The sequence below is a fragment of the Callospermophilus lateralis genome, chromosome 6, assembly GCF_048772815.1.
Source record: "Callospermophilus lateralis isolate mCalLat2 chromosome 6, mCalLat2.hap1, whole genome shotgun sequence".
Classification (NCBI taxonomy): domain Eukaryota; kingdom Metazoa; phylum Chordata; class Mammalia; order Rodentia; family Sciuridae; genus Callospermophilus; species Callospermophilus lateralis.
In genome coordinates this window covers 30850507-30877656 of record NC_135310.1, presented here as the reverse complement: position 1 = coordinate 30877656, position 27150 = coordinate 30850507, and the positions used below count along the sequence as shown (strand labels likewise).

Below are 27150 nucleotides of genomic sequence, written 5' to 3'. Positions count from 1 at the left end.
CTGAGATTATTGATTTCTTTGCTAAAGATATTCCAGGGACATTAAGAAACATTTTTCTCATGGCTATCCTAATTTAAGTGAAGGGGTTCATCAGACTGGAGAGAGAATAGGGTGAGAACTTGATCTATATTTTTGAGCCTCAGTTCCAATGTAGCAGGAAAAAAAAAAAGCAAAACTTCCCATTTCAAATGTATGCAGAAGTATGTGAATTTCACTTACTAAACATACCAACATCAACAACAACAAAAAAATGTCTTTAATTCATGTATTTCATGTTTTCCAAAAGTACATTCAGAAATATCTTGACATTTTAATAAACACCATACATATAAAATATTACTTATGATCTAGAATTTCAAATGTAGATTTAAATAGACCACATTTAATTCAATTTAGCCCTCAAAGTATTGAGAGGATCTTTTAAGTTTCTTTCCTTTTTTGTATATTATATTTTTACATAATGGAGAAAATAGGCTCTTTTTTAAATATATGAACTTCTGCATTTGATTCCATAGATACAACACACTCAGGGGAAATTGGCACCAAGAAAAAGGTGAAACGACTGTTAAGTTTCCAAAGATACTTCCATGCATCGAGGCTGCTTCGTGGAATCATACCACAAGCCCCCCTCCACCTGCTGGATGAAGACTACCTTGGACAAGCACGGGTAAGCTGGTTACCCCTCTGACTACCTGCAGAGGGTCAGAGCCAAGAGCCTCTGTCTCAGCTAATAATACCTGGGGGTGAGAAATTTCTACTCTGCTTCAGAGGAGCTCTGTGACTCTAGGTTAGTTACTCAACACATCTGGACTTTCCCATCAATTATAAAATGAAAGTAATTTTATACTCAGCTCTTAGGAGTAATGCCAGCATGTTTTCTAGGGGTGTTCATGTGAGCTAAGTACAAACCTCACCACTGAGCTTCACTCCTAGCCCTGAGGTAAAACATGTTTATACACTTAGTATTCTCATGCTTGACACATTAGCTATTTTCATTCTTATAAATGTACAAAAAATATTCACACAACACTAAGTAGAATTTTGGACTGCTAGATTACTAATGAGGGAATTACTAAATTTTCTAATCCATTTAATTATCTCTTGTAATAGGGACACTGAAAATAACTCAATAATTAACCACTCTCAATTCCACATTAGGGTATTAACTTGGCGCATTATCCCTTTTATTGTTTTTAGTTCATTCAAATAATTTTTAATAACTTTAACTATTTTTTTCTCTACATTGATCTGACTGAGGTAAAAACTAATGACAATCTAGAAACAAAAATAAGCCTAAATTGCCAAAGGAATTTAAATAGCTTACTTGCTCTATTATACTATCTACATACTATTACGAAATCTATATTATTAGCCCAGCACGGTGGCACATGCCTGTAATCCCAGCAGCTCTGGAGACTGGGGCAGGAGGATCATGAGTTCAAAGCCAACTTCAGCAACTCAGAGAGACCCTAAGCAACTTAGGACCTAAGTAACTCAAAGAGATCCTGTTTGCAAATAAAATATTAAAAAGGGCTGACAATGTCACTCAGTGGTGAAGCACCCCTGGGTTCAATCCCCAGTACCAAAAAAAAAAAAAAAGAAAGAAAGAATTAATAATGATTAATATATATTATTAAAAAATTAGCAGCAAGTAATTCCAGAAAAATCATTCTCAATATTAGGTCTACAAAGAAAAAAAAAATGGACTGAGATTGGGTGAACATCTGTATGTATGTGTGTGTTTGTCTGTGGGTCAGTTCGTTGTTAATTATTTGGTTGATTAATGGTTGAATAGTTGGTTAGTTGAAGAGAAAGCAAGACAAAGCACCCCAGCACTGGAGCATCAGTGACAGAGTACTCTTGGGGAATTCCGTTCTCAGAACAGCCACATTTCAAAAAAGGGTGACTTTGAGATGTAGAGAGAACAGTAAACCAGAAATTTGGGTATCAGAGGTCATGTGATTTGGATAAAAAGTTCACTCAATTTAGACCTCAAAAATCCCTTCAATTTTCTGATACATCATGAAGGTCTTAGTGGCTTTGCGAGGTATTTGGATTTTGCTGTGGGACACTGGGGAAGCCATTCAGGGGCAGGTAAATGAGGGGGAGTTGGTCCTTACATGAGTCAGGGCTCTGTGAAGAGAGGTGAGTATAGTTTCAGAACTATACTAAAGACAAAATCAGCACTCCAGTTTTTGTGTCACCATCAAATTTCAAGCATGTGTTATTTTTAAAAAGAAAAATAGAATGATAAGTCTGCATTGAAATAGGCCTTTAGATTATGCAATACGTTCAATTACCCAAACTTTCCTGTACAATGGTTAATTTCACATTCAGTCCACATTGAGCGAAATAATGTGCTCAGCAAATACTTTCATTTTTAAAAACTGTGTTGTAAACCTCTTCCCTTCAATGCATAGTGTTTGTGATGTAGATACTTCGCTGAAATTCAGTTTTACACGCCAACACAGGTATTCATTATGAATGAGCAGTGTTCCAAGCACAGTGTGACTGTACTTGAGCCTCATGACGACCCTCTGAAAGAGAATTATCTGCCACATTTTTTAAATGCAGAAAGGGAGACACAGAGAAGTTAAGGAAATGTGACCCACATCCCACAGCCAGAAAGAGACATGGCTATCATTGAACCAGGTAGTTTTTAACTCCACAGCCTGTCCCTTGAGTTGTCATTAGTGGGTAAAGTGAGATTTGATTTACTCCAAGCCAGTTGCACATAGAGAGTAATGTGCTATTTCTAACTTTTTAGTTGTTTAATTCACTGTGTCTCGAAGTAAATGTTTGAGTCTCGATGTGATTCATTTGGTGCTATTTTCTGTTTGCCTTTTCAGCATATGCTCTCCAAAGTGGGAATGTGGGACTTTGACATTTTCTTGTTTGATCGCTTGACAAATGGTAAGCTACCCAAAAGAATTCTCACTAAAATACACACCATAAAGTGGGATTCGTTTCATGAGAAACAAATTTTATTTTTAAACGCTGTTATTCTTTTTCCCTTCTTTCCTCACTTTCATAAATCTACAGCCACTCCAGAAAGATCAGGGCATGGGAAAATTAATTCAGTTGAAGAATAAGGACTGAATTTAGCCTAGAATCTTAGGACAGTTTCCTTCAGACCTTGATGATCCCAAAGGAATTAGGAAACCACAGATTAGATTCTTTCCTTGCGGAACACTTTGGCCACATCCAGAAGTAGGAAGTTCATTGTTAGTTGATGAAAACTGGAAGCACAAAGGCACCTCTCATCAGTGCTGACCCTCCCAGGGAGAGGCCCTTGCAGTGTTTCTAGGTAAGCAGAGTCTGTTGCATTGCAGGTGTTGTCCAAACATGTTGGTGTCCTCCCAAGAAAACAGTGGCTAAATAGAAAATGTAGATGTTAAGGCTGCATCTAAAGAGAAAGTAAACATTCCCAATGGTTTCATTTCTTAAATACTTGTGCCTTTAAAGGTCTTCCTTAAAATCCTATTGTGTTTTCAACTGCCCATTAAAAAAAAAATGTTGATAAGCTTAGGGAGGCAGTGAAAATCATCACAGTTAATGCTGATGTTGCTATGTCCTATCATCTACCAAACTTGGGCTTGAAGTCATTGCAGATGGTTTTCTCACTATTTTATTATTTAGAAAACACACTTACACTGTGGAAAGGGAATAGACCATATAGGGATGCTTCCCACCATCTAGCATGTCACTTTGCTCAAATCAACTGAAAATGGATACTAGAAAATTAAATTAACTGTGAATAAAAGGAACTTTTAAAATGGAATTTGTTTAAAAGAATATAATCAAGACTGCCATAGAAATAGGAAATGAATGCATATCAAAGGTTTTATTTAACTCAACTAATTAAGAAATCCAGTAAGATGTTACAACTAATTCAAAAGGAGACTTCAGCTGGGAACGATGATGCACACCTGTAATACCAGATACTTGGGAGGCTGAGGCAGGATCCTTTGAGCCTAGATGTTTGAGACCAGCCTGGACACAACATAGAGAATCCTCCCCCCATCACTGTGAGCAACATAGAGAGACCCTATCCTTAGAGAGAGAGAGGGAGAGGGAGAGGGAGAGGGAGGGAGGGAGGGAGAGGGAGAGAGAGAGAGAGAGAGAGAGAGAGAGATTTCAGAGAACTACAGACATAAATGTAATGAGAAATGCTGAAAATAATTTACAAATAACTGGTGTGGGGGAGTTTGGGAGGAGAAAATCAGTTTTGACAGGACTAATTTCATTTGTAAATTTATGAACAAGAAACAGTTGCAATGCTATCAATTATCTCTAACTTGAGAGTTTTGAAATAACTGAAAGACAATAAAATTTGCAGAGACCCCATTGAATGGGGTACCCTGGAAGAGATGCTTAGGCAACACCTAATTTTCCATTTAAGACATGAAGGCATCTTATTGGTCCATTTCAAATTCTTAAATAAACTAATGCTTTTAAAGTTCAAAATCATTATTATTAAGCATTATTTCTTGAATGTTTATGTTATTATAGGTTCAATTTTGCATCTCTGTTGGCTTGAGTTCTAAAATATAGCCCAATCCCTCTGGGGTGATGTTCTGTAGGAAGAAGAATAAGCTGTGACTATTAAGCATTTTGATATTACATTCCCCTGTGAATGTAAGCATCGATTAGAAGTGACTTCAGGCACACTTCAAGTGGCCACCAACTGTATTTTAAAAAAGATACACACACATGTGTATGTACCCAACACTTCATTAGGCATAGTCCTTCTTTTAATATTTTCATTGTCTTTGGTATAAGGGAGAAGGTCTGAGCTAATTTTATTTGTATAATAAGAGAAAACCTAGGACCAGATCACAGTGATAATATCTAATATACTTGAATAATTTCAAATCCAAAGCGGGGAAATGATTCTAACAAAGAAAATTATTCTAACAAAGATCTACCTTGGATCTTAGTATCAATTTTAGCATGTAGTAGTGATAAAAATAAGTTAAAGCAGGTGACTGTTCTCTAGGAAACAGCCTGGTAACGCTGCTGTGCCACCTCTTCAACACCCATGGACTCATTCACCATTTCAAGTTGGACATGGTGACTTTACACAGGTTTTTAGGTAAGTCTATTCTTTCCACATTCCTACCTCCCATTCCCATGAATAATGACAGTGCATAATACTGTAATATAAAGTGGCAAGAACCACAACACAGTGAATAAAGGCCTCAAATTTATCTTAAATAATCTTTATTTTAAATATAGTTTACCCATCTCAAGTCATTGAGAAATTGTTTACCTCATTAGTTACATTTACTAGAGATTAAGAATCTGCAAAGAAAACCATGAAAACCATATAGCTGTCAAAGATGATTTTAATCTGCTCATGTGTTATCAAAACCCCTGTTGTGTATACCACAAAAAATTCTAATCAGAAGATGAGTTGCTGACAATTTTCAAAAGGCTTTAAAAAAATTATGACTATTTATGTAGCACTCATTATGGGTAATTATTTGTTAGGTAATTAATTGTTAGGTAATTACCTCTAGCTATTTGAACAAATCCAAAAGTTAGAAATTATTTTTTATTACTGTCCCTATTTGGTTCATGGTTAAGAAGATGTACAGTGAGATTTATCTCTTTCCCAAGGCCAATGGCTAGAAAGTGGAAGATCAGTTGACTTTCTAACTTGAAAGCCCTTCATATGTCCACTCAACCCTGCCACCACCTTTACCAAAAAGCAGCCTCACTTTGTACATATTCTTATTTATCTGTCACTGAATTATCCAGGGCAGATTTCTAATCACAAATGGTTTTCCTCTGACACTTCATGTGTTTCTGGCTTTGACTTGTCACATGGCTGCACGTTGAGTTTGGAAGCTAACTAAATGCCATCTAGAGTAAAATAATGGCAGCCTCAACGGCCAGCCTTCCGAGGTGCTTCCATCTTCTGAGACCTCTTCCAAGGACCTGCTGTATTAACACATTGACTCCTACAGCAACACCTTGAGCTCAGAGCTATTATTATCCCCATTCTATAGAGGAGGAAACTGTGGTCAAGTAATGTGCCCTCTATAGATAATAAGTGATGGCATCATGGTTTAAATATGATTGTAAACAACCCTGATGAATAAAAGGTATATGAGGTATAACAGAAATATTTAAAATAAGCCACAAAATAGCTCCTTTCCAGAAATATAAATAACCTCTGACTGGTTGTATTTTAAATCGATTGAGCAAAGTAGTGGGCAAATAATTTTATCTAAAAAGGGAGATACAGATTCTTTGGACACATTTATGTGCCCAGAAAACGTGCAATAAATAAATAAATAAATAAATAAATAAATAAAAGCAGTTTTGACAACCAAATTAATACCAGAATGCACAGCCAGAGAGAATGCTTTGCAAATCTGGAAAGTATATACATTCTGACTGCATTTCATCTTAAGAATCACTTTGGTTATCAGATGCAGCAGACTAATGGCTTCTGTAACAACAAATTAAAATTGCCTTGTCTCTCATTTGATTTGGTTCCAGAGCATTCTAAGCCTGGCATTAGATTGGAGGGCAAGGAAGAGGATAGCTTCCTTGAATAAGGGAGAAATATCTCCAAGGAGGTATTGAATCAATGCAGTACTTTGAATTTCTACATGAAGGATTTGCTTGGTCTGTATTTGTTATTCAAGCAGTAACACAATTGTTAGATATTAGGAAGTCCAATGCTACCAGGGCTCTGAAAGGAAGCTCCATTTATGGCATATTATTCATAAAGGGCAGCAAACTTAAATAAACTATGGTGTGAAAGAAAGTTGTCCTTTTCCTACATATTTATTTTTCCTATGAATGAGAGCCTTCATGAATGCCAGAAAGGGGTGATTTATGAAGGAGGTGAGAAATCCCAAGGGCCTCGCAAATCCTATTTCCCCCCTCCTCTACACTATAAACAACTCAGTAGAACTGCCAGGCTTGCAAACCACGTTCATTTTCAAAGGATCCCCACACTACACATTTTGGAGGCACTGATATTTTTAAGCAAAAAGCACCGTTAATAATTCTGATGGAGGAAGCCATTCTTGTTTTGATTTTAGCTGACTGAGTTATCTGTTTACCTCCTAGTCATGGTTCAAGAGGATTACCACGGCCAAAACCCGTATCACAATGCTGTTCATGCAGCTGATGTCACCCAGGCCATGCACTGCTACCTGAAAGAGCCAAAGGTAAAGCAAGTCCCAGCTGCCCCTTCAGACATCTGGAATGCCAAGTAAACTACCCAAACTCTAAATTACCCAGCATTTCTGAACATTCACAATATGAATGAAAATGGATACTAGAAAATTAGTCATTCACAATATGAATACAATAAAGTCGAGGTATCAACTTTGAAATCTTTTAATATTCATGAAAAGGAATTAAATTTTCTGAGGTTTCCTTTCATTTTTTAATGAGCCAAATAGATATCCTGAATTCAGGGCCCAAGAAAACCTGTGAACCCAAAAGACCTCTCAGCAAGCATGCTGTGATGCAATAAGCTAATGAAAAGTTAAAAATTGAAAGCATTATAACAATGTTCATTACCCAAAATCTAGATAACTCTTCACTATGTAAAATTTAGTTTTTTGATAAAATGTATAAGATGAACTTTCTTGATGTTTTTGGAAAATGATATTTCAGTCTAACGGTTTACTTCAATCACTTTCAACAAGCCACTAAATATACATGTGCTTTAACGTCAACCACTAAATATGCAGATACCAAATAAGCATTCTTGGGATAAAGCTGGGTAAATGCCTCACACCTGTAAAATATCCCAAAGACATTAATTATTTCACTTTTTAATCTGTAAGAAATTTAAAAGTTGTAATAAATCATACAGTTGCATTTTTTTAAGTTAGTACTGGATTCCCATTCTCCTTATTTTTCTAGCTAAACAAAAAAAACTAAAGACTCTCACATATCCCTCCCCTCTGTGTTGCACAATGAAGAAGCATGCAAATTTGACAATTCAGCCAATTTCTTTCAAACAAGTGGTAAAAATATATTACTTGAAATATACAAATGATTCTTTAAGGGTGACCATCATCTTGTCTTCAACTATTTCCTTCACTTACTGCTTTCTCTAGGAGTAAGGCTCATTTTAGTCTCTTCCTTGCCTCCTCCCTGCCCACCAGGTAGCAATGCTGCCAACAAGCCAAGACATTACAGAAGTAAAACAAAACACAGTGGTAGAAGCAAAAAGAGAATACCTGAATGCTCTGCACAATTTGAGCTTACTCAATTATTGTCCACGTAGCCCTTTTTTTTCCCTGCAATTTCAGGTGCATGTCATCTCATTGAATACCTCACAGGATAAAGATCTGGCTGACAAGACTGATTCATTCTGTTTGATTTATCCAAAAACAATGCCACCCTATTTGTACAAGCATAATAGTCAGTCTCCCAATTTGACTTTTTAACAGTTGGCCAGCTTCCTCACACCTCTGGACATCATGCTTGGACTACTTGCTGCAGCAGCACATGATGTTGACCACCCAGGGGTGAACCAGCCATTTTTGATCAAAACTAACCACCATCTTGCCAACCTGTATCAGGTAAGTGAGCCCAATGTGGAGGCAGACACAGTATGATCAATAGCCAGGGAATGAGGCTGAATCTTACCCTTGGAGACAGCCTTCATTCAAGGCCAGTCTCAGGGATGGAGACCACATCCAAAGAACATGAGTTTGAAATAGGTCCAATATATACCCCAAGGGAGATTAAATTGATTTACAAAGATAGTCAAGGAATTCAGTTTGCTCCAAACTGATTGTCTTAAGCTGAACAGGATCCCTGAACCTAATTTATCATGGTCCAAGTATATCTGCACCTATGGAGGCTGCCTTGTTCAGAATGAACAGCTGAAGCCAGTTCTTACAGAGCTTCCATAGTTATTTCCTAGTTATAATCCGAATTTGAACTTGAATCTCTGGAACCATTTCTGAACTTTATTGACCTCCAGTCAAAGATCTATTATCAAAGGCAAAAGGTAGACTTTGTGTTATAAAACAGTTCCACAGCATGAACTGGTTGGCTTAAGAATATTTACCTATGATATTGTATCAGATATTAAATCCTATATCAGAATTGAATTACTCTCAAAGTTTTCAGTGTGGTTCTTCTGATATCTTCAATTGTCATTAGCAAAATCATTCCATATTACTGAGTCATTTATCTCAATGTTAGTAGATCTTTGGGGGAAAAAAACTGAGTGCTGAAAAAAAAATTGAGTGCTGACAGATCTCCATAGAACAGCTATATTAAACAAAACTCTTCAGCTTAGGGATGCATTTATTTCCAGTAAAACACTATTGTAACATAGAGAAAAGTCTCTTCATCCAGTTGATTGGCTTTGGGCAAAAGTAGGAACTGGCATTCCAAGGCTTAGGTCCACCTGGCATGTCCTTCAATGCTGGGCCCCCTGGATCTATCGGCCAGCATCTGGCACTGGGATTGACATGGCCAGGTCCAGGAGCAGAATGGTAGGACTAAGAAAGCCTTCCATGATGAGCTGAAAGTTAAACAAAGAGAAATACAAAACTAAAACTAATTTTTCCAAACCATCTCAGAAGCTAAATTTATTGCTTAAGAAAACAGACATTTGACTATGGAGAAAAAAATGAATGACTATCCTGAGAACCCACATGCAGATTTTCTATTGCTGTCAACATTGACTTTTTCAAATGCCTGTTACTAGGCAAGGGAAATCAATCAACAAATTCTGATGCTTGATTGCTTCCCATATCATGTATGTACTTTCATAATTCTAATTTCTCATTATCAAGTATATCATATCAGTGAAATTTAAGAGAATATTCACTGCTATTGACACAAAAAAATAGGAGTTACAAAGCTGTGCTTTCACATGCAGTATTTTTAAAAACACATAATGAATTCTCATTTAGACAGGATGTCAGAAAGAAATATGACAGATGTTAAAGACATAAAAACAAGAAAATAAATGGAGAATTTTATTAATAGTGCAAAATTAGGTCCTCACTGATAATTAACAAAACTGAATACCAAAAAAGATAGAAAGAGATGATACTCTAATCTATCTGACTCTGATACTAAAGATTTTCTCAGAAAATATATTTCTAACTCAAACTTTTGAAGTTCAGATAATTTTTATTTCAATCTCTTTATTAAAAATAAGCCATCTAGTACAACCAAACTCTGTAATTTTTTCAATGCAACATGTAGTATTATCTAGTTTTAATCAGCAACTATCTGTTGTATACATACACTAGGAATACAAAGCCAAATGAAATAAAATCTTTGCCCTTTAACATTTATTCCAACTCACATGCTCAAAATGAGCAAAATCCAAGGAAACATAACATTAGTTTGAAAGGAGTTTGAGGAGTTAGGTAAAGGTACATATATAAATAAAAACAATTTTTTTAACTCGTTGAAGAGTAAATACCTGTGCTGTTCTTTAGGTGAGTAACTCACTACCATAAGTGAGCTACTGTTGTTTGCAGAAGTGAATTTATCCATGTGAGCTTTCTGGCCTGGTCCCTGTTAGGAAAGATAATGGTGAGGGAGAAATTGGAGTAGAGGTCTCAAAAACTATATTCAAGATACTTTCTCTATCAGTCACCTGCTTAATTCATCTTAGAATCTCTTGGAGACTTAAGACCCCTGTCTTTCAGTGTTAGTGACAGTGTTAGAGGCAAGCCATAAAGACACTTCTAGAATCCCAGAGCTGGTTGGAATAAAAGCTGAAACTAGATTGAGACTAATAGATTAAATACAAAAATTATTTTTAAAAAATCTGAAAATACTGAGATTTCAATTTCATCCAAAAAAATTATGACACCTTTATTTTTTATTATTTACCATTCCAAAAAGATAAAGATAATTCCTTCTAAAATTTTTTGTTCATGAGACATCAAATGGTACCCATCGATATGTTCAATTTTTATGTTTTTAAGTATCAATAAAAATTTATTTAATTTAATTTTTTAAAAATCTGTTCAAGCTGGACACAGTGGCACATGCCTATAATCCTAGCTACTAAGAAGGCAAAGGCAGGAGGATCACAAGTTCAAGACCAGCCTGTGCAACACAGCAAGACCCTTTTTCAGCAACAACAATACCAACAACAAACAGTCCAGAAAGACAAATACTGCATAGTCTTACTTATATAAGGGGTCTAAAAAGTTGATCCCATAGAAGTTGAGAATAGAATAGTGATTAACAGAGTTTGGGGACAGTAAGGGCAGAATGGATGGGGAAATTTGATCAACAGATAAAGTAATAGAAGGAAAAAGTTCTAATGTTCTTTTGTATAGTAGGGGAAATACCATAATAATAACAGATTGTGTATCTCAAAATAGCTAGAAAAGAGGATTTTGAATGTACTCACCATAAAAAATGATAAAGATTTAAGGTAATAAATATGCTAATCACCTTGATTTCATCATTATACTATGGATAGATACGTGTATCAAAACATCACATTGTACTCCATAAATGTCTATTATGTGTCAATCAAAAAATAACTTAAAATGATGACACAAAAAACAAATAATAAAAAAATTCTGCCAACAAATTATATAACCAATATTTGTGCAACGCTTACTATAATCCAAACACTATACTAAGTACTTTTTTATGTATTATAATACATAATTTTTACAATAGCTCAGTGAAATGCATGCTAGTATCATATCTATCTCTTAAAAAAAAAGAAAAGTGATACTTGAAATTTAAGCTAATTAGTGGCAGAACTGGGATTAGAACGCAAACTTTTGTTTCCACCTCCGCAACTCATACTGTTGGCCTACTGTGTATAAGACACAAAGAGCCCTCCTCCTGATCCTCCTTCAAGGGAGGAAGAAGACGAGAGGGTTAACTATTTTGCTAAGTAAATTATTTAGTTACAAATAGATGTGATGGAAAGACAGAATGGAGAGGGAAATTGATTCTGCAAGTGTTTTCTTTTTTTGAGAAGGGATGATGAAGGAAGGCCTTCAAGTATGGGTAATATTTTGAACAGCTGAAATGAAAAAAGACATAGAGGCAGCATCAGCTGGTTACTTTCAGGGATTAAAACTTGCAATTCCAGAGTAACTGAAAATGGAATGTCTCTGTGGCCTCCAACTGAATGTGGTTCTACTGTCAAACTCCCCTGCTCTCAAATCAGTATCTTGGGCATCTCACAATTAAGTATATATTCTCTCTTTAGTAGAAATTGCTGATTCCCTTACAAGGACATGAATTAGGTCAGGAATTTGGGGGGGGGGCGGGGGGGGCACCAGGAATTGAACTCAGGGACACTCAACCACTGAGCCACATCCCCATCCCTTTCTTGAATTTTATTTAGAGACAGGATCTTAGTGAGTTGCTTATTGTCTAGCTTTTACTGAGACTGGCTTTAAACTCATGATCCTCCTGCCTCAGCCTCCCAAATCGGCATGCTCCACCTCACCCTGCAGGTCAGGAAATCTGCACTCTGCATTAAGTTGTAGATGAGGAAGTAACATAATTGTTCAGGTTCTCAATTTAAAAGGAAAAAAATCATATTACATAATATATGAAGTGAGAAAAATATTTTACAACATGTAATTTTTTAATATCTTTGAAAATGTAGCCTTTAAGCCTATCAAAGGCCTATCATTTGAGACATGAATGGGTTTTCAGGAAAAAACTTCCAAATTTTCATAGGATATACATATGCACATCTTTCTAGGGAGAAGATCTATACCTCTCATCAAATTTTAAAATAAGTTATAGATTCACAAAATGTCTGGAACCATGGTAATGAGTAAAATAAACTTATACATGTATATGTACATACACACACACAAAAAAAAATTATACACTCACACACAAATTTTGTCAACACCAATACTATAGAGAGGATGTGCCAGGAATTATTGGCTTTGGGAACACCTTGTGCGTGACTTTGCTACCATCCAGACTCACTATAAATGAGATAAAATGGAAGAAGGCTTCCTCTCCCTCTTCTTGTTGACTGTGTTCTTTTAGCTTAATAAATAAGATCATTGTGTAACATCCAGCTTATGCTTCTGCCTGAGATAAAGAGAGGGAGCAGGAGTGAAGGCCAGGTCAGAGGGCTCCCTCCCATTGTCTGCCATCTGGGCTGCATTCCCTGGCTGAAATGCCAACTAAGTTCAATGTGAAGGCATTGCAGGCCCTTCCACCTGGCGCCTCGCTCACCAGACTGGAAGCAGTCCAGGAGTCAGGGAAGACAGAGAGGAAAAGAAAAATATGAAAGATAGAACTGAGATTTACGTTCCCCCAGGAGAAAAAAAAAAAAATTTGCTTTCTATCCCTCCACCCTCCAACCACATACAAAGTTAAGGTGGGATCAGCAATTCACAAAGTAGGTATTAAATCAGATATGATATTGGTTATTACAATATCATATCTGATGCTATTGTAAAGTGATGATATTGTACTTTCAGCTCAATTTAAAATTTAATTCTTTTTGATAAGAGTCTAATTACATATTAACTAGTGACAGGGCACACTATAATGAATAGTTAATTGTTTCATGAAATATTATATGTATTGCATTCTGTCTTGCAGAAACTTAGATCATTTTCTTAATCATTTGCTGCAGGCACTTAGAGTGGGTCAGCATTTTTAACCACTTTTTACTCTTTTTTTAATTTTTTCAGTTTTAATTTGTTATATATGATAAAAGAATGCATTACAATTCATATCACATATAGAGCACAATTTTTCATATCTATGATTGTACACAAAGTAGAGTCACATCCTTCATGTCTTCATACATTTACTTAGGGTAATGATGACCATCGCATTCCACCATCTTTCCTACCCGTATTCCCTCTCCCTGTCCCTCCCTCCCTTTTTCCCCTTTGCCCTATCTAGTGTTCATTAAATCCTCCCACCCTACCCCTGCAGCATATTATGGATCAGCATCCTTAAATCAGAGAAATAATTCGGCATTTGGTTTTTTGGGATTGGCTAATTACACATAGCATTATATTCTCCACCTCCATCCATTTACCTTCTAATGCCATGATTTTATTCTCTTTTAATGCTGAATAATATTCCATTATGTATATATGCCACATTTTCTTTATCCATTCATCTACTGAAGGGCATCTAGTTTGATTCCACAGTTTAGCGATTGTGAATTGTGCTGCTGTAAACATTGATGTGGCTGTGTCCCTGTAGTATACTGTTTTTAAGTCCTTTGGGTATACACCGAGGAGCAGGATAGCTGGGTCAAATGGTGGTTCCATTCCAAGTTTTCCAAGGATTCTCCATACTGCTTTCCATATTGACTGCACCAATTTGCAGTCCCACCAGTAATGAATATATTCCCCACATCCTTGCCAACACTTATTATTGTTTGTATTCTTAATAGCTGCCATTCTGACTGGAGTGAGATGAAATCTTAGGGTAGTTTTTGATTTGTGTTTCTCTAACTGCTAGAGATCGTGAACATTTTTTCATAAATTTGTTGATTGATTGTATATTTTCTTCTGAGAAGTGTCTCTTCAGTTCCTTGGCACATTAATTGATTGGGTTGTTTGTTTTCTTGGTGTTAAGATTTTTGAATTCTGAAGATTTTAGAGATTAGTGCTCTATTTGACGTGTGTATGGTAAGAATTGGTTCCCAATTAGTAGGCTCTCTATTCACATCACTGATAGTTTCTTCTGCTGAGAAGAAACTTTTCAGTTTGAATCCATCCTATTTATTGATTCTTGCTCTATAGGAGTCTGATTAAGGAAGTTGGGGCCTAATCTGACATGATGGAGATTTGGGCCTACTTTTTCTTCTAATAGACTCAGTGTCTCTGGTTTAATTCCTAGGTCCTTGATCCACTGTGAGTTGAGTTTTGTACATGGTGAGAGACAGGGGTTTAATTTCATTTTGTTGCATATGCATTTCCAATTTTTCCAACACCATTTGTTGAAGAGGCTATCTTTTCTCCAATAGAGGTTTTGGGCTCCTTTGTCAAATATAAGATAACTGTAATCATGTGGGTTAGTCTCTGTGTCCTCTGTTCTGTACCATTGGTCTACAGGTCTATTTTGGTGTAAATACCTTTGCTGTTTTTGTTACTATTGTTCTGTATTATAGTTTAAGGTCTGGTATAGTGATGGCACCTGCTTCACTCTTCTTGCTAAGGATTGCTTTAGCTATTCTGGGTCTCTTATTTTTCCAGATGAATTTCATGACTGCTTTTTCTATTTCTATAAGGAATGTCATTAGGATTTTGATTGGAATTGCATTAAATCTGCATAGTGCTTTTGGTCATTTTGACAAAATTAATTCTGCCTATCCAAGAACAAGGCAGATCTTTTCATCTTCTAAGGTCTTCTTAACTTCTAAGGTCTTCTTTAATTTCTTTCTTTAGTGTTCTGTAGTTTTTGTTGTAGAGGTATTTCATCTCTTATGTTAGGTTGATTCCCAAGTTTTTTTTTTTTGTTTTTTGTTTTTTGGGTTTTTTTTTTTTTTTTTGGTTTTTTTTGTTTGTTTGTTTTTTGTTTTTGTTTTTGTTTTTGTTTTTGTTTTTTGAGGCTATTGTAAATGGGGTAGTTTCCCCTTTTCCCTTTCGGAGGATTTGTCACTGATATCCAGAAATGCCTTTGATTTATGGGTGTTGACTTTGTATCCTGCAACTTTCCTGAATTCATTTACTAGTTCTAGAAGTTTTCTGGTGGAAATTTTTTGGTCTTGTAGGTATAGAAACATATCGTTGGCAAATAGTGTTAATTTGAGTTCTCTTTACCTATCCATCATTCCTTCAATTTCTTTCATCTAATTGCTCTGTCCAGTGTTTCAAGAACTATGTTAAATAGAAGTGTTTAAAGAGGGCATCCCTGTCTTGTTCCAGTTTTTAGAGGGAATGCTTTCAATTTTTCTCCATTTAGAGTGATGTTAGCCTGGGGCTTAGCACAGATAGCTTTTACAATGTTGAGATATGTTCCTGTTATCCCTAGTTTTTCTAGTGTTTTGAACATGAAGGGGTGCTGTATTTTGTCGAATGCTTTTTCTGCATCTATTGAGATGATCATATGGTTCTTATCTTTAAGTCTAATGATGTGATGAATTACATTTATTGATTTCTATATGTTGAGCCAGACTTGCATCCCTGGGATGAATCCCACTTGATCATGGTGCACTATCTTTTTGATATGTTTTTGTATTTGATTTGCCAAATTTTATTAGGAATTTTTGCATCTGTTCATTAGAGATATTGGTCTGAAGTTTTCTTTCTTTGATATGTGTGCATGGTTTTGGAATCAGGGTGATATTGGCCTCATAGAATGAGTTTGGAAGTGCTCCCTCTTTTTCTGTTTCCTGAAAAAAATTGGAGAGTATTGGTATTAGCTCTTCTTTAAAGGTCTTGTAGAACTCAGCTACACAGCTGAGTTCTGGGCTTTTCTTGGTTGGTAGGCTTCTGATGGCATCTTCTATTTCCTTGCTTGAAATTGATCTGTTTAAATTGTGTATATCATCCTGATTCAATTTAGGCAAATCATATGACTCTAAAAATTTGTCAATGCCTTTGATATTCTCTATTTTATTGGAGTACAAGTTTTCAAAATAATTTCTAATTACCTTCTGTATTTCTGTAGTGTTTGTTGTGAAATATCCTTTTTCATCATGTATGTTAGTAATTTGAGTTTTCTCTCCTCTTCATTAGCATGACTAAGGGTCTGTCAATTTTATTTATGTTTTCAAAGAACCAACTTTTTGTTTTGTCAATTTTTTCAATAGTTTCTTTTGTTTCAATTTCATTGATTTCAGCTCTGATTTTAATTATTTCCAGTCTTCTATTGCTTTTGGTGTAGATTTGTTCTTCTTTTTCTAGGGCTTTGAGTTGTATTGTTAAGTCGCTTATTTGTCAACTTTTTCTTCTTTTAAAGAATGAACTTCATGCAATGAACTTTCCTCTTATAACTGCCTTCATAGTGTCCCAGAGATTTTGATATGTTGATTTGTGTTCTCATTCACCTATAAAAAGTTTTTTTTAATCTCCTCCTTGATGTCTTTTGCAACCCATTGTTCATTCAATGGCATTATTATTTAGTCTCCAGGTGTTGGAGTAGTTTTTAATCTCTTGTTTTATCATTGATTTCTAATTCCATTCCATTATCATTTGATATAATGCAGGGTAGTATCTCTACTTTTTTATATTTGCTAAGAGTTGCTTTGTGACAAATATAATCTAGAAATATAAAATATAATTTATTTTAGAGAAGGATCCATGTGCTGCTGAGAAGAAAATATACTATATTCACTCATTGAAGGATGAAATATTCTATATATGTCAGTTAAGTCTAAGATTGTATTCTTGAATATAGTTTCTTTATTCAGCTTTTTTTTTTTTTTTTTGGAAGACCTTTTATCCAGGAGTGGAAGAGGTGTGTTAAAGTCACCCAAAATTATTGTGTCATGGTCTATTTGACTCTTGAACTTGAGAAGAGTTTGTTTGATGAACATAGATGCTTCATTGTTTGGGGTATATATATTCATAATTGTTATGTCTTGTTGGTATATGGCTCCCTTGAGCAGTATGTAGTGTCCTTCTTTATCCCTTTTGGTTAACTTTAGCTTGAAGTCTACTTTATTTGATATGAGGATGGAAACCCTTGCTTGCTTCTGCAGTCCATGTGAGTGGTATGATTTTTCCCAACCTTTCACCTTCAGTCTGTGGATGTCTTTTCCTATGAGATGAGTCTCTTGGAGCCAGCATATTGCTGAGGATTTTTTGTTTGTTTGTTTGTGATCCAATCTGCTAGTCCTTGTCTTTTGATTGGTGAATCTAGGCCATTAACATTCAAGATTATTATTGAGACGTGATTTGTATTCCCAGCCATTTTTGTTTATTTTTGCTATTTAAGTTGACTTGTTTTCTCCTCTGATTAGTTTTTTTCTTTAGTGTAATACCTCCCTTTGCTGATTTTCATTTTTGTTTTTCATTTCATTTCCTCTTCGTGGAATATTTTGCCAAGGATGTTCTGTAGTGCAGGCTTTCTAGTTGTAAATTCTTTTAACTTTTGTTTATCATGTAAGGTTTTTATTTCATTGTCAAATCTAAAGCTTAATTTTGCTGGATATAAGATTCTTGGTTGGCATCCATTTTCTTTCAGAGCTTGGTATATGTTGTTCCATGATCTCCTGGCCTTGAGAGTCTGAGTTGAAAAATTTGCTGAGATACAAATTGATCTCCCCTCATATGTGACCTGATTCCTCTCTCTTGTGACTTTTTTTTAAGCTGGAGAGAGAGAGAGAGAGAGAGAGAGAGAGAGAGAGAGAAAGAATTTTTTAATATTTACTTTTTAGTTTTCAGCGGACACAACATCTTTGTTTGTATGTGGTTCTGAGGATTGAACCCGGGCCCACACGCAGGCTACCCCTTGAGCCATATCTCCAGCCCCTCTCGTGTGGCTTTTAAGATTCTATCCTTATTCTGTATGCTAGGCATTTTCATTATAATGTGCCTTGGTATAGATCTGTTGTAATTTTGTACATTTGGGATCCTGTAAACCTCTTGTATTTGGTTTTCCAATTCATTCTTCATGCTTCGGAATTTTTCTGATATTATCTCATTGAAGAGATTGTGCATTCCTTCGTTTTGAAACTCTGTGCCTTCCTCTATCCAATAACTCTTAGATTTGGTCTTTTGATGCTGTCCCATAATTCTTGGATGTTCTGTTCATGGTTTCTTACTATCTGCACTGTGTGGTCAACTTTATTTTTCAGATTGTATACTTTGTCTTCATTATCTGACATTCTTTCTTCCAAGTCATCTAGCCTGTTGGTTACACTTTCTATTGAGTTTTTCATTTGATTTATTGTTTCATTGATTTCAAGGATTCCTGACTGGTTTTTTTCAGTGTCTCTATCTCTTTCTTGAAGTCATCTTTTGCTACCTGTATTTGCTCTCTTATCTCTTTATCAAAGTGATCAATTTTTGCCTGTATTTGCTCATTTAGGTCATTCTTTAATTCACAGATCATTTTAATTATGAACCTTGTGAACTCCCTCTCTGACATTTTATCAACTTCGCTGTCCATGGGTTTCTGTTATTATAGTGACCTGGTTTGTTTGGGGCACTTTCCTCCCTTGTTTTTTCATGTTCTCTACGTGTCTTTCCTTCTCGCAGTGTGGATCCGAGATGTTACAGTTTCTTCCCTATAGTTTTGTAGTACCCATGCAGATTGTCTGTACCTCACCTTGTTGTTGGGCGGCCAGACCCTGCTGGTGTCCCTCAAAGGATGCTACTGCAACTAAAGGTGGTGGTGGCAACAGCTGGGGTAACTTGAGGTAATAGTGGAGGTTCCCCAAGATGGATGCAATGTCTCACAAAGATGGGGCTGAAGGGGGGGGCCTTACACTGTCTTTGAGATGCCTGCTCTGAGATGCAGCTGCTCTTAGACCCTGTCTGTTATCGAAAGGGTAAGGATTACTTTTTAGGGAAGGCTATGATGGTGTCTGCAGTGTCCCAAGATGGAAGTGGGTTAGGCTTGGGCTCCGGGTGGGGCGCAGGGAACTTGGACCTTCCCTGAGCCTGGGTCCCTCGTGTCTTGGTGTGGGCGGATCTGGGCCAGGCCTGAGCTCCCACTGTGGTCTCCACTTTTTATTCTTAATGATTCTGAACCACAAACATGAGTCAGTTAGAGCCAGGAGACTTATTCCTTCCACATGGTCCTATGACCTCGCCTCTAATGATCATGTGTAAAAGATTATGCATAACCTCACAATTTCTACAAGAGAAAAGGTATTCTGTGCAAGCACTGCTAAAATTCTAGAAAGGAGACTCAAATCTGATTTTCTGTTTCCCCACGTTTCTGAGGGTCTTAATTTGAACTCAGGCCTGCCAAAGTGAACTACAAGTGAAATCCACACTCCTTGCTCTGAGATCAATGTCTTGGGAAGAGACAGGTGAAATGAAAGAAAGATATCTTCAAACAGGCATTAAACAAGGCAGTGGTATAATTTCTTCAAGGTCCAAGGTCTCAAGATGCCTCTCTTCCTCAAAGGTTTTCTGAGCTGGGGTTCTTGGAGGGTTACCAAGGAGACCACTTGTTAGGAGACAGCTCAGCAGAGTACATATCTCCTGGAGTCTTGCATCTTTTTTCACAAGCAATTAAAAATGAAGACCCAGACTATGTTCCTGTTTGGTTTTGTTTTCCCTTCTTGTATCCTCTTGTACTTCTGATGCCTGATATATACCAGACTCAGTTTATCAACATCACTTCAAGTATTTTAATCAAAGAAAGTGTCCAATAAATGGGGGGAAGGATTGCAGTTTAAAGCTACCTTGTATGACAGCAACTCTGCCAGAATCTCTTTGACAAATAGACTCTCGAATTAATTTGAAAATCTGTGTTGTGTGGTGTATTGCTGTTAGCTAACAAAGGGTTTGTTTTGTTCTTAGAGTGGATAATACTTGATGATTCCAACAAAAAGAGAAATAAATGTTTTTACCACCAAAAGTATAAGGGTTTTGTTTATCCCAAATGAAAATTCTAATAGGTCTTGTGGCCACTAAGGTGGTTGTTTTCTCTTCCAAATATAAGATGAAGGTCTTTCTGAAAACTAAGTATGCCAAGTTGAGACCCAGAACTTGTCATCATAATGTGAAATCACTGAGCTGAGACTTCTTCAAGGTAGGCAGAAGTGGTACCTAAGGTGTATTTCAAAAGCAGCTGAGATGTCAAAGGCTAGTAAGATGGAATCATTTCTTTAGATCCCCGTGATCATTTCTGTTGATTTTCTTCTTTTTCTCAGTTTACCTTTTGCTGAGAGTGATCTGAGCCTCTATAAAAGTCAGACGAGTCTGTCAGAGTGGAGATGCCTCCATGCTCTGGAGGACTTGGCATCATTATCCCTGGCCATTGACTCAGGCCTGCTCCCCAGCCCCCACCTCTCCTTGGTTCAGGGCACCCCCACCTTCCTTCCTTCTTACATCCACATACACTCAGCCTTGCCGGGTTCACCCCCTTCCCCACTGTGCAGCCAGAGTTGTTTCCTAAAACTCATATCTGACCACAGGGACTCCTGCTCAAAACCCCACTGCTCCAGGGGACTACCTCCAAATGGCCTAACACGGTGTTCCAGCCCCATCCTCCCCTGACCCCTGCTGTCATCCAGCCTCTCCTCCCACTATCTCCCTACAGGCTCCTGTGCAGCATCCAGTCGGAACTATTTTAGTTTCCCAAACTTATCACTTAGTACTGTATTCATTCAACAAACATTTATGGAGTGCTTAACACATGTCAGGTGCTGGGAACACAGAAGATAAATAAAAACAAACAAAAAAAAATCCAAGCTTCCTCCTAGGGAAACAGAAAATAAACAACAATAAAACAGAGAAGAATGATATCGAGTGTCCCCCTTACTCTTCCTTCTTACCTAGTTTAATCAAATGTATTATCGTATAGTATACTACTGTAGTGTGTATTTTGCTCGGTATAATGTATAATATAGTACATTGCCTAGTACTCTCTGACTCCTAACGCATTCATCTTTTTGGTCGCAACTTGCCAGTATCTTCCTCTTGAAGCCTCTTTTTCTCTAAAATCGCACCTTATATTTGTCTCCTATATGATTTCACAATCCTCTATTGCTTCCCTTATCACAAAACTTTTCAGTCTAAACACCATTGCCTGCAGTGAATATTTAAGAACAACTTTTACGGATTCTTATGTCCTTACTAAGAGCACACCATGCAGAATTCGTGGAAGTGACTTTAAAATTCATTATAATGATGTTTTTTGCATCTCAGAATTGACAAATGCTACCAAATACAGGTTATTTCTGGAGTCATTTATCCGGTCTGGGTTGTCTGAATGAGTAGGGGATAAGAGCCAATTGCTTTCATATTTAAAAATCTCTTTGACATTGCCCTAAGTATGAGGATTTCACAACAGAAAATTCCCAAATCTGACTTTTACCAGATATTGACCAAAAATTCAAATAGGACTCTTTTTCTTTTAATGTTTCTTTGAACTTTTGCAGCTATGAAACTTTGGGGTTTGGGAAACTAATTACTCAGTATCCATTCAACAAATATTTACTTATTCAGGTGGCACTGTGCCACAGACTATGGCACAAAGATGAATAGGTATGCCCTGCTCTCAATAGCAGTCATGGATGGCAGCCATTTTCAAACAGGGCATATGTGTCCATGGGGACACATGAAGACTTTCCAACAGGTACACAGGCATGAATAGTATCAACAGAATCCATTTTCAAGCCCTTCAACTGACCTGCCTGGAATGTGCTTACAGAACAGCAACCTCAATTCTGCCTTTTCTCACCTATCACCATCACCCTATTCCTACTTTACAGAAGAAAGACATCCCTCTTACCCCTTACAAATCATACTGCAGGTTGTCCCTGCTACAAAAACTCCAAAGAAATCACAAGAAATATTGAAATTCTTCTATAATTGAGATAACCTAACATTCCTATCCATCTCATAAATTTTTACATTACCAATACATTTTTATTCTTAAGCACAGTTATTTTTTCCAAATTTCCTTATGTATGTGCTTTGGTCAATTAGTTACAGATAATAATTGCATGATGAATTCAAGCTCAAAAAAATATTTAATGCTTAGAGTCTGATGTTAGGAAAATCCCTTGCATTGAAATTTCAGTCAGACAGGAGGATTGCAAGTTCAAAGCCAGCCTCAGCAATTTAACAAGGCCACAAGCAACTCAGTGGAGACCCTGTCTCTAAATAAAATACAAAATAGGGCTAGAGATATGACTCAGTGGTTGAGTGCCCCTGAGTTCAATCACTGGTACCCCCCCAAAAAATATCAATTTAAATACTTATTTATTTTCATTGCAGAGAAATATGATAGGGAAAAAATAAAAGATTTTCACACATCAAAAATATTTCATTAAAATAGAATAATTGAATTTAGAATTAATTCATTAAATTAGAATAATTCTCTATGGGGAAATGGAATGAAAATATAATTTCTAGGGTTGGGTTGTAACTCAGTAATAGTGCATGTGCCTAGTAAGTGCAAGGCCCTAAGTTCAATCTCTAGCACCAAAAGAAAAGAAAATGTAAATTCTACAGGGGACAGAATTGATTTAAAATTCTTTAAAAATTGATTTAAAAATAGATTACTTTTGTGTTTCTTCCAAGGAGAGAGAAATTGGCATTAAATTTGGTATTTAAGTTTCTCTTAAATATATAGTACATATCTTGATGACTTTCAATTTTAGATATTCCGAAAAGTGTATAGGAAATCACATCTCATTGCAGGCATTCATCAACTTATACATTTCTGGCTTCTGGAATCCTAGATGTTGGAGCACAGAGGAGATTCTTGGGGACTACAAGGTCCTGCGCAGAGCTGAAGTCTCAAGTCCGTCTGACCTGGGTTAAAGCCACTCTAGCCCCTCCTGCGCAGTGTGGCCCCTTTGGGAAATAAAAATTTTTATAATCTATGTTAACAACAGCAGAGGGTTTTTGTTTTCTTACTCTCTGGAAGTCACTGCCCAAAAACTCTTTTTTGTATGAAAACTCTTCCACAAAATAGTGTATCTACAATCACAAACTCGGCTGTCTTTTATTCTGTCAGGTTCCAAGCCTATTCAATTTCCATCCATTTTCTTGGTGCTCTTCTCTAAATATGGTCTCACCAGCAAATTTCCCAAGGATCTTTGTACTTTGCCTCCAGGAAGAATATTAATGAAGATGTTAAGTCAGGCTGGCATAATAAAATTGCTTAGAGCATCCTCCAGACAGTTTTGTTCCACCCAACAGACACAGTATCATTTATCATTAGGTCCTGTTACAGTTTTCTGACCCCTTGAAAAACTCACATGAGGTCACTTGTGTCCACACATCTACTTGAATTAGTCTTGCAAGTGAACTCATGAGCTACTGAATTAAATGTCACTGCAGGATTGAACATCTGTTACATCACACTAACCTATCACTCTCTGTGCCCATAAATCTTTATAATCAAAACAAATTAGTCTAGCATGTTATTTCTAACAAACTTTCTTTTTTGTTGTGTATGGCTCATGCCCAAAAGGAGATAATAGACCAATGGACGAAAGTAATAAAATCTCATCACTGGTTCAAACATGGTCAAGTGGTGAGCAAAGAATAATGACTCTTTTGCAATGAAAGAAATGAATAGCAGTTTAACACAGATGGGGATGTAGCTCAATGGTAGGCCCTGGATTTGATCCCCACACTTAAAAAAAAAAGAGAGAGAGAGAGAGAGAGCGAGAGGGAGAGAACAGACTATGTAGAGAGTGGGTATACCCCTCTTGAAACAAGACAGAAAATTAATAAACAATTAAGGAAATAAAGCAAACGATTGCCTGGAATTGAGAAGGGTTCTATCCTGTGTGCATGAAGTCAGCAGAAGTCCATAGTGTTGATAATTAGAACAAAGCATAATGATAAGATTCCATCTTTATTTAAATGGTTAATCAAATGTTCAGGTGACAAGCATATTTATTTTAAAAAATAAGGTCAAAGGAAATATTGAACACAGTAGAGACTCCCACAAAGTAAGAAAGATCAAGACATTTGAACAAGAGAGCAATTGTGGACTCCAACCATGGAATCTACATTTGGGCTAATGTCAGTGTTCTGGTCATGAAGGTTATTGTCAGAGCTGTCTTCGTGACAGTGGTTCTCAAACTTTAGTATACATAAGAACTAACCCCCCACTGCTAAGTCAAAACACTATTGACTGGGACTCTTAATGTGTCACCAGTTGCCCTGATGGTTCAGACTCAGCAGGTTGTTATCAATGTGAGAGTCAATGGTCAGGGCAGGGGATTAAAACAGCAGCTGGGAGACCTGCCTCTGATCGGTTGGTAGAATAAACTTGGATTATGTTCTGACTGTAGAGCCTCTGGTTTTCATTGTTCCCTGTTATGAACTGCTTCACTTTCTGTCTTTTGGAGTTGGTGTTGCTTGGCAGAGCTCTTGAAAGCCGGGCAGAGATAAAAGTGAATGAGGCCAGGAGTTGAGCCTCATTCAGTCCTGCAGTGGAGGGTCCCCAGACCCTGCCACTTTCCCACCGTCATTGTAGCCTGGGACAGGCCTTGTGGTGGATATCCTTTGCGTCTCTTTTCTGGTCTGCCTCTGTGTGGTATCAGACACCACCTGGCCGGAGGGAAGACGCTAGCCTCCAGGCAGCTGTGTTTAGGTGAAAGATCAGTATCTGGTTTCTCCCTCATTTATAGCTTTTGTTTTCTTTCTTTCTAGAATATGTCTGTGCTGGAGAATCACCACTGGCGATCTACAATTGGCATGCTTCGAGAATCAAGGCTTCTTGCTCACTTGCCAAAGGAAATGACGTAAGTGCTCTGAGATGAAACAGACTGATGTGCACAAGTAAAGATAAGGTGTTCTCTAGGGCGTGCTTGGGACCCCCTGCGTGAGTGGCTGGGAGCCAGCCGCTGTGCTTCCTGCCTGCCCTCGCTTGTCTATCCGAGCAGATTTGGTGTCAGTTACTGCAACCCAGAAACCAGAATCTCTCTGGGTGCTTTGAAAGGGCTTTGGACGGTCTCTGACCCAAAGTCAGGAAAAAAGATGATAAACAACTCTCCGGCTTTCACACTTTTCAGCATCAGTGCTCTGCTTTGCCAAATTCCTGTCCTTTATGTTAGTAAAATTGTCCTCCCACTTAGAATCAAAGAATAAATATTTGTCAAGAAGGAACATAGAAATTCTCTGGCTAGATTTAGGACTGGTTGACTAAAGTGTGTTTTGTAATTGCCAGTCTTAGCAGAAATAGTAATTAGAAATTCTTTTCTAAAATGTCTTTTGTTAAGTAATTGAATTGGGCCCAGCAATTTTGTCACGATTAATTTGTCTAATGAATCTTGCATTTTAAACAGAAGAGGAAATTCTAGTTTCCTGGTCTACTGTTCATTAGACCCAGTATGTAGGCCGGATCGTACCAAGTCCAAGGCCACTGCTTCATTTTCCTCAGGGACCCAAACTAGCGGCTATCCTGTGTTCCAAGGCCATCACTAATTCTGATCTGTTTAATGAAAATATGCAGAACCTGAGGAAATTAGGTGAGTGGCAAAAATAGATCACTGTACCCTTCTTAATGACAAGCACATAACTTGGGGTCAAGGACCAAGTGGCATTTCCCCATAGGACTAGCAGCCTGCTATGTGTTGGAGGTTTATTCCTGGCCCTCTGATACTATCTCATGCTGTTTCCTCCAACCCAGAGGAATGTGGAGCTTACAGTAGGAACTTCGGCCTTGATGACTTTTTACCCCCTGGAACCAAATAAAACCAGTCCTCGTACATGGTATAAAAACATGTACCTTTTACTAGAATAATAAATCGTAAATACAAAGAACCAAATTCCAAAAAAACTAAAAATTTGAGCAAGAAATCAAACAAGAAAAAGAAAAGAAGGAAAGATGGGGGTGAGTGGGAGGGACAAGTAAAGAAAAAAAGGGAGAAAAGTGAAGATAGAAAAGAAAGAAAGGGAAAAGTAAGAGAGAGAAGGATGCAGGGTGACCAGCCTTGTCCCCAATAATGCCCGCCTTAATCCTGCTTGATGCTCAATTAGTATTCATTTGCTGAGATACTCCTACTCACCTCTATGAAATCCAAATAAAAATACCATATTCGTATGTCTTTGTGAGACACTTGTCATAAATGCTTTTGTTAGAAGAATAATTGCTATGCAGTGATTTATGTGAAAAGAAAAAACAAAAGTCATCACCATAATCATTATTATTATTCCTATCCTCCTGCAAATCATTTTCTGATTTTTAAAAGCAAGACAGTAACTGTAGAAATTAAGGAAAGTTGAGAAAAGTATTGGTTTGAACCATATGAAGTGGCTGAAAGTCAAAAGCAGAATATTGGTGGTTTCATAAGGTTTAACCTGTTAAAAAGAAAATTGAAATGACTTATAATCCTGACATCTGGAAATCATTAATGTTATCCTGGCTAGTATATATCCCTTTACTCTTTTTTCAGTACAGCCATATTTTAAGAAAATGGGGGACTTAGTTTAAAGTTTATGTCCTGATATTTTTCACTTATGATAAAGACATAATTAAGTCTGTTAAAGTAAAATCATTTTATTGGCTACTGGCCAAAATAGTGCCCAAAAGGCTGTAACTACAGATTAGTGTTTGAAATTTATATGGTTT

At 36.9% G+C, this 27150-nt stretch overlaps 1 protein-coding gene across 2 annotated transcripts in view; it reads left to right on the top strand.

Annotated features, from left to right (window-relative positions):
* Pde7b (phosphodiesterase 7B) overlaps positions 1 to 27150 on the top strand; it is a 310149-nt gene that overhangs the window by 265700 nt on the left and 17299 nt on the right. For both annotated transcript variants that reach the window (XM_076858226.2, XM_076858227.2), the window contains 6 exons: positions 516 to 667; positions 2850 to 2913; positions 5000 to 5095; positions 7090 to 7190; positions 8430 to 8561; positions 25230 to 25321. In XM_076858226.2, the coding sequence (XP_076714341.1) occupies positions 516 to 667; positions 2850 to 2913; positions 5000 to 5095; positions 7090 to 7190; positions 8430 to 8561; positions 25230 to 25321 (637 nt within the window). The remainder of the gene's footprint in view (positions 1 to 515; positions 668 to 2849; positions 2914 to 4999; positions 5096 to 7089; positions 7191 to 8429; positions 8562 to 25229; positions 25322 to 27150) is intronic.